At 39.1% G+C, this 11938-nt stretch overlaps 1 protein-coding gene across 7 annotated transcripts in view; it reads right to left on the bottom strand.

Annotated features, from left to right (window-relative positions):
* Positions 1-3063: 3063 nt before the first annotated feature.
* LOC138751791 (rho GTPase-activating protein 21-like) overlaps positions 3064-11938 on the bottom strand; it is a 228084-nt gene continuing 219209 nt past the window's right edge. For 4 of the 7 annotated variants that reach the window (XM_069914578.1, XM_069914577.1, XM_069914580.1 and 1 more), the window contains one exon: positions 3064-6250. In XM_069914578.1, the coding sequence (XP_069770679.1) occupies positions 4454-6250 (1797 nt within the window). In that variant the 3' untranslated portion in view covers positions 3064-4453. Of the gene's footprint in view, positions 6251-6319; positions 6526-11938 lie in introns of those variants that run through there. The other 3 variants (XM_069914584.1, XM_069914583.1, XM_069914582.1) reach the window with 3 other exon arrangements.

Below are 11938 nucleotides of genomic sequence, written 5' to 3'. Positions count from 1 at the left end.
CTGTTCGGCGACCCTTGGTCTTTGTGATTTTTATAAATTACCCGGATGAAGAGGCAGAAGGATGGGTTGGTAAGTTTGAGGATGACATGAAGGTTAGTGGAGTTGTGGATGGAGCTGAAGGTTGTCCAAGATTACAAGGGGATGTAGAGAGGATGAAGATATGGGCAGAGAAGTGGTAGATGGTGTTCAATCTGGGTAAGTGTGAGGTGATGCATTTTGGAAGGACAAACCAGAAGGCTGAATGCAGGGTTAATGGTCGGTTACTCAGTGTAGATGAACAGAGGGATCTTGGGGTCCAAATGCATACATTCCTCAAAGTCTACGCACAGGTTGATAAGATAGTTAAGAAGGCCTATGGGTTGCTGGGCTTCATTAATAGAGGGATGAGTTCGAGAGCAGAGAGGTCACGTTGCAACTCTACAAATCTCTAGTGAGACCACACATTGTTCAGTTCTGGTCACCTCATTATAGGAAGGATATGGAAGCTATGGAGAGGGTACAGAGGAGATTTACCAGGATGTTTTCTGGATTGGAAAATAAATCTTATGAAGCAAGGTTAGCAGAGCTGGGACTTTTTGGAGCATAGAGCATGAGAGGAGACTTAACAGAGGTCTACAATATTATGAAAGACATAGATAGGGTGAACACCCAGTGCTTGTTTCCCATGGCAGGAATAGCAAACACCAGAGGACATAAGTACATTAAGGGAGGGAAGTTTAGGGGAGACATCAGAGGTAAGTTTTATTTTCTTAACACAGTGTTGTGGGTGACGCGATGGTGGTGAAATATTAGGGGCATTTAAGAGACTCTTGGATAGGTTCATGGATGGAGGAAAAGTGGAGATTACAGGGTAGGGAGGGTTTAGTACTTCTGGGTGTTCTGTGACTGCAAATGGTTGCTCAGGTGCAAATGTCAGGGAAAGCTGCCTCTCCTACATGAACAGTTGAATCATATAGAAAAATGAAACTCTGCTCATCAAAAATACAAGTAGAGACAGCAGACTTTTGGGACCAACATGCAACTAAAAGAAAATAGATTCTAAAATAACAGAGCAATGACTAACAGAGATACAGTAAAGGATCAATATAAACAACAAAATTTCCTCAATCAATTGGGCACTCTTACTGTTTCTTTCTTCATATACATTACTGACCTGTGGAGTATCTCTGAATTTTCTGCTCTTATTTGCAGTTTATTGTTTTCAAATCTTCAGTACTCTGGGTGGAGAAATTTCCACTCCTCCATTCAATCAATTCAGTCAGGAGAAACATCATTGTCCACACCCATTGAGAATTGAAAATGTTTCTTGTTCTTATGAACCATGTAGAAAGAAATACCAGTCTGGTTAACTGTTTTTCCTCAGCCTCGTGGAAAAACAGCAACACATTATTATTCAAATCTCTGCAATAAAGGTCACCATGCATTTTGTCTTCCTAATTAGTTGCTGTACCTGCACATAACCTTTGAGTGATTAATGTGCAAGGATACTCAATTCCTTCTGAACATTTTTAAATACTTTCAAATTCTCACCAATTAAAATCAACTTTCTCTACCTTTATTGAATGACGTCACCCATTCATTTAAGTTTTGCAATGGGGTTACATCTACTGATAGAAAATGCATGAGACATTCCTTTCGCTCTTTAAACTGCAGTCGTTTTCCAACGGCCCCCCCCCTAAATTCACATCCCACCTTAAGTGATTCCCTATGCCATAAGTGTTCTGTGATTGGTCGGGAATTGCTTAAAGTGGTATGTGTGTTGAAAGGGAAGGTTGAGACCCACTGCTCGAGACCCAATTATTACTGAAAATTTTGCTTGAGAAAAATTGTCAATGGTCCATTTCCTTTGGAGTTATGAAACAGTGCACATAACGAGTCAATTAGGTATGATTAAAACAGTGGTTTTCAAACTTTTTCTTTCCACCCACATACCACTTTAAGCAATCCCTTACTAATCACAGAGCACTTGTGCTTAAGGTGGACTGTGAGTTTAGGGGAACAGTTTGAATAACCACTGCTTCTAAAGTTTGCTAAATGACACAAAGGTAGGTAGCAATGTAGTGTATTTAAGCTTCAAAATGTAATCCATTTGCCACAACCTTTGCCCATTCACTCAATGCAAGTTTATTTACTCTAAAAAGAGTAAGTTCTCCCTTCTTTCCCTCACTCTATGCATTGAAAATCTAGCAGTGACCTTACAGTTACACAGGTTTTGCATAATCTACATTCATGATAAACGTATAAAAAGTGACCAAAAGAATTTGATGTCACTATTGGGGTTTCCAGCTTAAGGAAGGAGATGGAAGAATAGAAGCAATAGTTTGATTAGATCACATCTAGATTAGTTGGGCTGAATGGCCTGCTTCCACACTATATGGCTCAAGGTAGACAAAATAGAATTGTTGTTTCTGGAATTTATGTAATTGACAATTTGGTGGTTTAAGGTATTAAAAGAAACAGAGTGAATCAACTACTGCTAGTTGAGCCAACTAGAAGTATGCACATAATCTCCAAATTGGAAGTAGAACTTTCAGGTGTGATTAGGATACCTTTATAGTAGCAAAGGGTGGTAGAAGCTTCGAACTCACTTCAGCAAAAGAAAAGTATTAATTTCAATAGCTTTGGTAACATAATTCCATCAATCTCATAATTAAGGGAAGTGAAGTTCTGGTGCCTAAAGTTAGAGATGTCAATTTAGAAAATACTTTTCGAGGGTCAGAACAGCTGACGTTTAAAATATAGTATTTTGTCTCTTCGGCCAAACTTTCAATCCCTCTGTCTTCTGTGGCTCATTCAACCTATTTCGCTGTGATTCATCTGTCTTCTCAATGGTACCATTAGTAATGCTGGGCTTACCATTCACCAAGTTCCCTGGTAAATTATCATCACTGCACTGTAAACCTAACTAAAATCTCTGGGGTGGATGGAAACTACAGCCCTGAAATTTCCATCGGGAGACAAATGGAGTAAAACATATTTTTTTGATGATCCAAATATAAAAATGCCATAACATTACCAGAAATAACTGTTTGAGCTTTAAAGGTAAGGAAAAGATGCAAAGAATCACAGAAACAAAAAAATTTATTTCCAGTGTTTCCAGGGCACATTTACAAACAATTTGCCTCTATCTGTACACAGGCTAAATACAATGTTGAATCTGAGAAAACAGTTCTCATGCACAGTTAAGATTCTCTTTAGAGATGATGAAAAATGAGCAAGGGACCAGTTTTTCCAGAGACCACTATCTACATGCCTATGTTACAAAGCTTTTATCAAATCTCAAATTTGAAAAAGCAACACGTGAAATTATATACATTTATGTATCTTTACAGAAACTTTAAAAAAATCAAGTCCCATACAAAGACTGTATTAAAAGTCTGAATTAAAAAAATGTTCTTAAGATCCAACTGGAATGCCTATAGTGTGGAAGCCCTAGCTGCTCAGTTAATAAAATCTGGAAAATTATTTTAATATCTTTTGATTTGTTCACAGTAGATTTCTAGTCTTTTTAACTAAAATGACAATATGGCACCTGATCTACACCAATTTTCCTTTGAGATGAGGCACTTTCTTTAGCAAATAAAGTTCAAAAGATCAATCCACTGTTTGTTTTGCTCACCCTTGTAAGCTGAAGTAAAACTATTTTGCAGTTGAGTCCAATTTTGAACATTTATGTAGGAATTGCTTTATCATGCAATATAGAATTTGGTGTTGATGGCTTCAACATTTGATGCTCTTTTCTACTTAGAGTCGTACAGCATGGAAACAGACCCTACGGGCCAACTAACTCATGCTGTCCAAAATGTCTCACCTGTCTGCTTTCTCTAAACCTATCCATGTTTCTGTCCTTGTTCTATACACTTACCACCTTCCGTGTGTGTAAAAAAAAGTTGTCCCTCAGGCGCCTGCTAAATATCTCCCCCTCATCATAAACCTATGTCCTCTGGTTACCCTACTCTGAGCTCTAGGTTCATCTGATCTATTCCTCTCATGATGTGGTACACCTCTATGAGATCACCCCTTATCCTCCTGTGATCCAAGGAATATAGCCCTAGCCTACTCAACCTCTCCCCCCTCACCACCTGAGAACTGGCAACATCCTCGTAAATTTCCTCTGGACCCTCATCAGCTTGACATTTTACCTGTAGTATGGTGACCAAATCTGAACACAATACTCCAAATGGGGCCTTAACAATGTCTTGTACAACTACTCAACTTATAAATTTATTTTATACAAAAGTTTTTCATTTTTCAGGCTGTCAGTGTAGACAACGAGCTTCCACGGTACCCAGCACAGAAACCAGCCTGTATTATAGGCAGAGCATCAACTATTTCAAAATTCAAGTACAGATAGAAATATGTACAGGAAATTCATAAAGAAAACAGTATACTGTTTGACAAGCAATTTGCTGTACAATTTTCTGCAGCACTAGACACATAAATAATTGCAGACCTACAAGTACTGATAGAAGCGAGACTTGACGACTTGATTACTGGATATTTTATGGGGATGAGCATCAACTGCTGTACTAAAATTGCTTTTTCCCTTGCTTTGATGGCTGTCGCCATTAATTTGATCTGTTGAGGATGGTGGGCTAAGAGATGTGGAAGGGGAAGGGTGGCTGAATTGGGGCAAACTACCAGAGCTGATTGCATCTTCTCCAGATGATGCAGGCAACTGTGTGTTTGTACCTTTGTCTAAATTGATGACCACAGTTCTTGGCTCCAAGGCTTTATCATTGTGCAAATCTGGTGTGCTAGTGCGTAAGCGTTCTCGAGCAAGCCACTCTGTGATTGAGAGATCCTGGGATTGACATTTTGGTCTGAGGCGATCCATCGCTGACAACTGAGGTTCGTTATCTCCACTCCCTTTATTATTTGAAGAATATTCTTTTCCCTGTGCTCTCCATGCATTTAGAACACTGAGTTCTGAAAAATCCCTATTTCCTCCCAAGGTATGTCTCCGCCTAATATTTTTTTTCCTGCTGGTCTCAGGAGAGCCTGACCTTTGTAGGCCAATTCCAAACATATCATCTGCAGAAACTTTTAGACGTAGTTTTAAACGCTCTGTAATTTTCAATTTCCATCCAGGCTCTACCTTATCAGGTTCTTTTTTAACAAATGAAGACAGACCACTTGTAGATTTCCCTTTCTTCATGGCATCATAGACCTTGTATTCTCTCTTTGCCTCTTTTTGTTCTTTTGTATCCACTGACACCTCACTTTCACCTTTCAATCGAAGCGATTTTTTCTTGGCAAGTGTGTCACTCTCAATGAGCTTTCGTGAGCTGAATGCTTTCCTATCATCCAGCTTTGTTGTTGAACATCCTTCTACTCCAGTTCTGTCACTTCCTTCTGAAAGTTTCCTGGCGCACTTCGATGGATCCTGTTTCACTGCAAGTCGCTTTTCCTGTGCACAACTTGCGGCAAAAACAGAAAAATCACTGTCACTGTCTGTTTCTACATGGTGCCCTTCACTGACACGTTCACTTCTTTCATCATCAGCCTCGTCGCCTTTGCTTTCTGTCACTGACTGGACTTCTGCATTCAACACATGGGAGTCCAGTCCTGGAAAGTATGCTAGAGAAGAAGTTGTGGAATATTCCGAAGCAATGGAGCTCACATCTGCAGCAACTGCATCCATGATTTTGATTGCTGGAGTTTTTGATTTGCTTAAATTAGTTGCCTGTTGAGAGTTCAGAGAACAATCACTAATAGTAGTATTTAAGTCGACCACAACTTTATCCATGTAAAGATTCACGTTATGAGAAGAAATCTCAGCAGGAGAAATGGGCTTTGTGCTTGCAATTCGTTGTGGACTGGAACAACCGACGTTAGGAGGGTCTGTGCATTTTTGGCAGTGTGCTGGCAGCTTCAGCTCGGTGAAGCTGGTTTCTTCTGGAGAGGTTTGCTTTCTCATTTCATACTTTTCAGTTAATGCCACAGATTGATTCTTTTCCCCTGTACTTTCTTTCTCTTGCTGTTCATTATACCAATGATCTTGTTTTCCCTTCGGTTCAGTTAAGTCAACTTCATTTTCAACTTCTCCTTTATTACCCAGTTCCTTCACAATACCTGTACGAGAATGGTTTGATAGATCTTTCCTAGAGAATCCACTTTCCAGCTCATCATCTGAGCTACTTTGTTGTAACTTTATATCCTTTTTCTTTCTTTTACGACTGGCTGCAGCAAAGATGGATGACACAAGCAGATCCCTGCTGTATTGATCCTTTCCGGATCCCCAAGAACCCTGTTGAAGGGAAGAAAATAGTTGAAATAAACTGTGCATGCATTATTTTCCATTTTGAGGTTTAATGAACACCAAATACTGAATTTTAGAAATATATTCAAGTTAACAGGCTTTGTTAGTGAATGCATCTTGAAAATAGTGATGGAAAGAGAATCTTGGTTCTATTGATGGGCCTTCAACTTGAAATGTTAACTCTTTCTCTTCCTGTACTAGATACTGCTGACTTGAGAAATACTTCCAGCATGTTCTGTTTTTTATTCCAGATTATAGAATCTCTAGTTTAAAAAAAAATAATTGAAATGATCAGTTATGAGGAGTGCAGTGACACTGCTCTAGAACTACATTACATGGGTGCATTTTCAGAATGATCTCATAGAGGTATTCAAAATCATGGCTGTATTTTCAGAATACATGTATTTTAGGTGTATGACTTTTATATTTTCAGTTGTCAAAATCATATACCTAAAATACTCGACATGAGGACAGAAGAAACATATCTAATATTCTCCCCCATCTTAAGGCTTTAAAAATATGTGCTTGGTTTAATTATTTGCCTATAACATCCATTTTAGTATTAATGGTTATAGTATAAAGGGATATGCAAGAAGACTGGCATGAGTTCTGGATGCCTTTGTATTTCATTTTTTCCAAATGCATCAGACTAAAGTTCATATTTTGTAGATCAGGTAAAAAGTATTAAACTTTCCACCCTCTCTCTCATTGCCCTGAAATGCTCACAGAATAAACTACATCAAGGAGATTCAAATTATTTCTCCAGAGTTCAGCTATGTATAGGCGACCGGAAGTACAATCTCACCATGTGATCTTTGCCATTCTTAAACTTGGAGAATGCACTCACTTAAAGCTTGGTGTATATCAGCAAAAAAATTAAAAGTTTTACTTAAATATATGAACATAGTTTAAAGTGGTGCAACATTTCTGAATACCACAGTGATTCAAATGCTTGGACATTTAAACAATCAAGAACTGGAAATAAAAATATCACATTATTCAACTGTCCATAAATTGACGTTTTCAATCCCAAATTAGTTGGGATAATTTACAAAACACATCCTCTTTGTAATTTCATTCTGGTACCAAAAGGTGGTTCTGCTAAAGTATCATCAACCTACTTTCTTTGCAGGTTTTATTCTACAGTACCCAGTCATATATAAAGTCTGAACACAAGTGGTAACTGTAAGGAATCTTTTTTATCTGGGTCTGAGCCATACATAGAAATTCACAGTAAAGTTTTTACACGCTTGCCAGTACAAGACCTGTGAAACTCCAAACACAGTTTGAGAATTATTAAAACCTTTATTATGAAAATGTGAGCAATTTTTACCAGGAATTAGGCATGAATTTATAATGAGATTAATTTAAATATCCCGATTATACAGAAAATGCACAAATGGCAGTTAAAACCAACCGCAGTGTAAGGGACAAGAAATTGTCCTTTAATGTAATTCAATATCAATTGCAAAAATTAAACACTCAGACCTAATTTTAACACATAGTTCAACTTTACAATTAAACAGAGAATCTCATAAAAAATTGTCAATGAGTAAATTTTCAGAGAAGGCCAAAATGGATACAGTTCGATGTTGCCACCTGCTGGTGGATATAACTCCAGAGGGTAAGCTTCCACATACTATTTCTATTCGAAATTATTAATGGGGAAAAAAGCTGAAACACATTTTTGTGATTTTGTTTAAACAGAAAAGAGCACAGGGGAATGAGACGTTTAATAGAGAATAATTGAAAAAAATAAATGTGCTGGTTGCAGGAAGGATACTTGAAAACCGTTTTGATAATTGTATAATCTATTCAAGTAGCTTGCACATCCAAGAATTCTAAAGTGAAAATATCTATAGCCTGCAAAGCAACCTGCAGAATTAAGTGGGCCAAATAGCATTAACAGGAGAAATATTGTGTTCCTTCTTCTATAGCCAGAGAAATGGTTATGTGTTCCTTCTTCTATAGCCATGCTTGTGAATATAGTTCTATTTTATCAGTATTGCACAAAAGTATAAAAAATAATGAAGTTTAAGAAATTAAAATTACAGAATTCTCAAAGGTCATTCATCTCATTAATTTTGTGAAACTCCTATTAGTGATGCAGTCTCATTCACCTATCTTTCTCTGTGGCCCAGCAAATCATGTTTCTGGAAGGTCTTCAACTGGAAATGTTAGGTGTTTCTCTTTCTTCATCTGAATGGTAGTTTCCAGCATTTTTTAAAAAAAATTTCAAGTTTTCAACATGATTTGTATTTTCAAATTACTTTTCATGTATATCCGATTTCTCCATGATTATAATAGATTTTAGCATTTTATAGTATTTGCAAGTTAGTGAAGTTTTCATTTTTTAAAAATGAACCAAGGAGGAGGATGATGATGGAGACTTAGAGAAGGGGTAAGGTGATTATCTAGAACATATCTTTTTCAGGAAGGAGGAAGTGTTGAAGAACTTGACACAAATTAAGGAGAATAGACCCCAGGGGATGACATGGTCCATATTAGAATTTTACAGGAAGCAAGGGAGGAGATTGCTGATGGTCTGATGGAGATTTTCAGATTTTTGTAAGCCCACGTGGCATACTGGAAGACAGATGATAGCAAAACTTATTCCTTTGTTCATAAAGGGCAGTGAGGATAAGGCAAAACTACAGGCTGGTAGAGTCTTAAATCAGTAGTAGTAAAATTATTGGAAAAAAATTGAAAATTACAGGATTAATGTTCACTTGGAAAGACAGAGCTAATTAGGATGAGAGAGCATGGTTTTGTGTTGGTGAAATCCTACCCTGCCTCACCAATGTGATAGAGCTTTTTAAAGTTAACTAAGAAAACTGATGAAGGCAGGATGGTAGACATAGACTTTTGACAATGTCCTGCAATGGTGGGTTAAAGAAAACGGCACCTGACATGCACTGGCAAACTGGATGCAAAACTGCTTTGGTGATGGTGGCAGATGGTAATGAGGAAAGGTTTTTTTTGGTAGTCTGTAACCAGTGGCACACTACAGGGATTGCTGGTGGCACATTTGTTGTTTGTTATGACTTGGATGAGAGCATAGGTAGTCTGATTACTACTACACCTAGCTACCTCCTTCCTGCCTCCCAGGTGCGACTGCCTCCTTACAACTCGTATCTGTCACCTCCTCTGCCTCCTCATCCAACTGCAGCTCCTCACAGACCAAGATAGGAAAATGGAGCTGGAGCTGGATGAACTCTGGATCATTTGGGAGGAGGGGTTAATAGACAAGTGTTTTAGTGAGGCAGTAACACCTAGGAGCAAGGAATCAGGTAGCTGGGTGATTGTCAGGAGAGGGAAAGGGAATAGGCAGTCAGTGCAGGATACTGCTGTGGCCATTCCCCTCAATGACAAGTATACTGTTGGGGGGAATGACCCATCAGGGAAAAGCTGCAGCAGCCAGGACTCTGGCACAGACTCTGGGTCTGTGGCTCAACAGGGAAGGGAAGAGCAGAGAATAGCAATAGTGATAGGGGATTCAATGATTTGGAGAATAGACAGGAGATTCTGTGGAAGGGATTGAGACTCTTGGGGGGGGGGGGGGAATAGACTCTAATGTGTCAGGATCTGAGATGTCTCTGAAAGAGTCCATAGAATTCTTGAGAGGAAGAGTGAGCAGCTAGATGTTAGATGTTTGGTACATGCTGGCACCAATGACAGATAGAAAAAAGGGATGAGGTCCTGAAGAATGAATAGAGGGAGTTAGGAAGGAAGCAAAAGAATAGGATCGAGGGTGATACACTCTGGACTGCTGCCTGTGCCACGTGCTAGTGAGGGCCAGAATAGTTGGATGGATGGAGAGAGTGGTGCAGGGGTTCAGATTTGTGGATCATTGGGATGTCCGCTGGTGAAGGATAATTTGTACAAAAGGGACAGGGTGAACCTGAACTGGAGAAGGACCCATATCCTTGAGGGCAGGTTTACTAGATCTGTTGGGGATGACCAGTTAATGAAGGTAATGTGTGAATTATATTTATTTAAAATTATATCTTTATGTATATTTGTGATTATTTTGTGTGTATGTGTCGTGGTCCAGAGATACACAATTTTGTCTACTGTTCATGTATAGTCAGATGTTAATGAACTTAAACTAGCTAAGCAGGTGGATCACCACTAGAGTTTTAGGCCAGATGATGGAGCAATTAGTGAAAAGATAGATGCCACGTGTCATGAGGCTGTAAGGAAGGACAGGCAGTGGATGGAGTCTAAATGCAATAAATTGGATGGGTTGAAATCTGAGTACTTGAATGCAAAAAAAATGTATTAAGATTAAGGGGAACTTAGAGCATGAATCAGTACATTTAATTACAATGTTGTGGCCATTACAGAGATTTGGTTGATGCAGCGACAGGATTGGCTGATGCAAGTTCCAGAGCTTGGATGTTACAAAAAAGATAGGGAGGGAGGTAAAAAATGAGGGGGGGGGGGAAGGAGTGGCAATGCTAAACAAGGATATTATAACAGCTGTAGAAAGGGAGGATGTAGTGGAGTGATTGTCCAGTGGATGGTAGAAGCCAAAACAGAAAGCAGCAATCATCTATCATGAGTATTATATAGGCCCCGAAGTAGCCACTGGGACACTAAGCAAATGATAATTATGCTAGGCAGATTATGGAAAGGTGCAAAAATAACAGCCCTGATAGTGACCGGCACTTCCTTAGTTCCAAAGGTTCAGATAGGGCAGAATCTGTCAGGTATATCCAAGAAGGATACCTCATATAGTATATTGACAAGCCAACTGGAGGAGAGCCCTATCTGGATCTAATACTGGGTAATGAACCTGGTAAGATGACAGACCTCTTGGTGGTTGAATATTTCAGAGACAGTGACCACAACTCCCTGACCTTCAGTGTAGCTATGGACGCAGAGAGGAGAAGACAAATTGGGGAAGTGTTGAGTTCGTGAGGGGCTAATTTCCATAGGATAAGGCAGGAATTTAGGAGAATAAATGTTCTTGGGGAAAAGTACAGCAGAAATGTAGAGGAATTTTAGGGACCACTTGCATCAGGTCCTGAATAGGTTTGTTCCAATGAGAATGGGAAAAGCCCACAGAATAAAAGTGCCATGGTTGACAAGAGAGGTGGGACAACTAGACAGAAGAAAGCATACATCAGTTTAAGGAGGAAATGTCAGAAAAGGCTCATGAAAATTATATGGTAGCCAGGAAGGAGGTTAAAGTACTTTGGAAAGCTAGAAGGAGGCATCAGAAGACCCTAAGATATAGGAACAGAAGTACGCCATTCCGCTCTTGGAGTCCACTCGGCTATTTCATCATGAGCTGATCCATTCTCCCACTCAGCCCCACTCCCCTTCCTTCTCTCCATAACCTTTGATACGCTGACTATTCAGAGACTATTAATCTCTGTCTTAAGTACACCTAATGACTTGGCCTCCACAGCTGCCATGGAAAATTTCACAGGTTCATTACTCTTTGGCAAAAGAAATTCCTCCATATCTCTGTTTTAAATGGTGCCCTTCAATCCTGAATTGTGCCCTCTTGTCCTTGACTCCCCTACTATGGGAAACAACTTGGTCACATCTACTCTGTACAGGCCTTTCAGCATTCAAAATGCTTCCATGAGGTCCTCCCTCATTCTACTGAACTCCAAGGAGTACAGTCCAAGAGGAATCAAACTTTCCTCATTTGCTAATCCCTTA

Source organism: Narcine bancroftii, chromosome 1 (assembly GCF_036971445.1).
Source record: "Narcine bancroftii isolate sNarBan1 chromosome 1, sNarBan1.hap1, whole genome shotgun sequence".
In the NCBI taxonomy this organism is placed as follows: Eukaryota; Metazoa; Chordata; class Chondrichthyes; order Torpediniformes; family Narcinidae; genus Narcine; species Narcine bancroftii.
The sequence above is the reverse complement of the archived record's forward strand: the minus strand, read 5'-3'. Positions and strand labels throughout refer to the sequence as shown.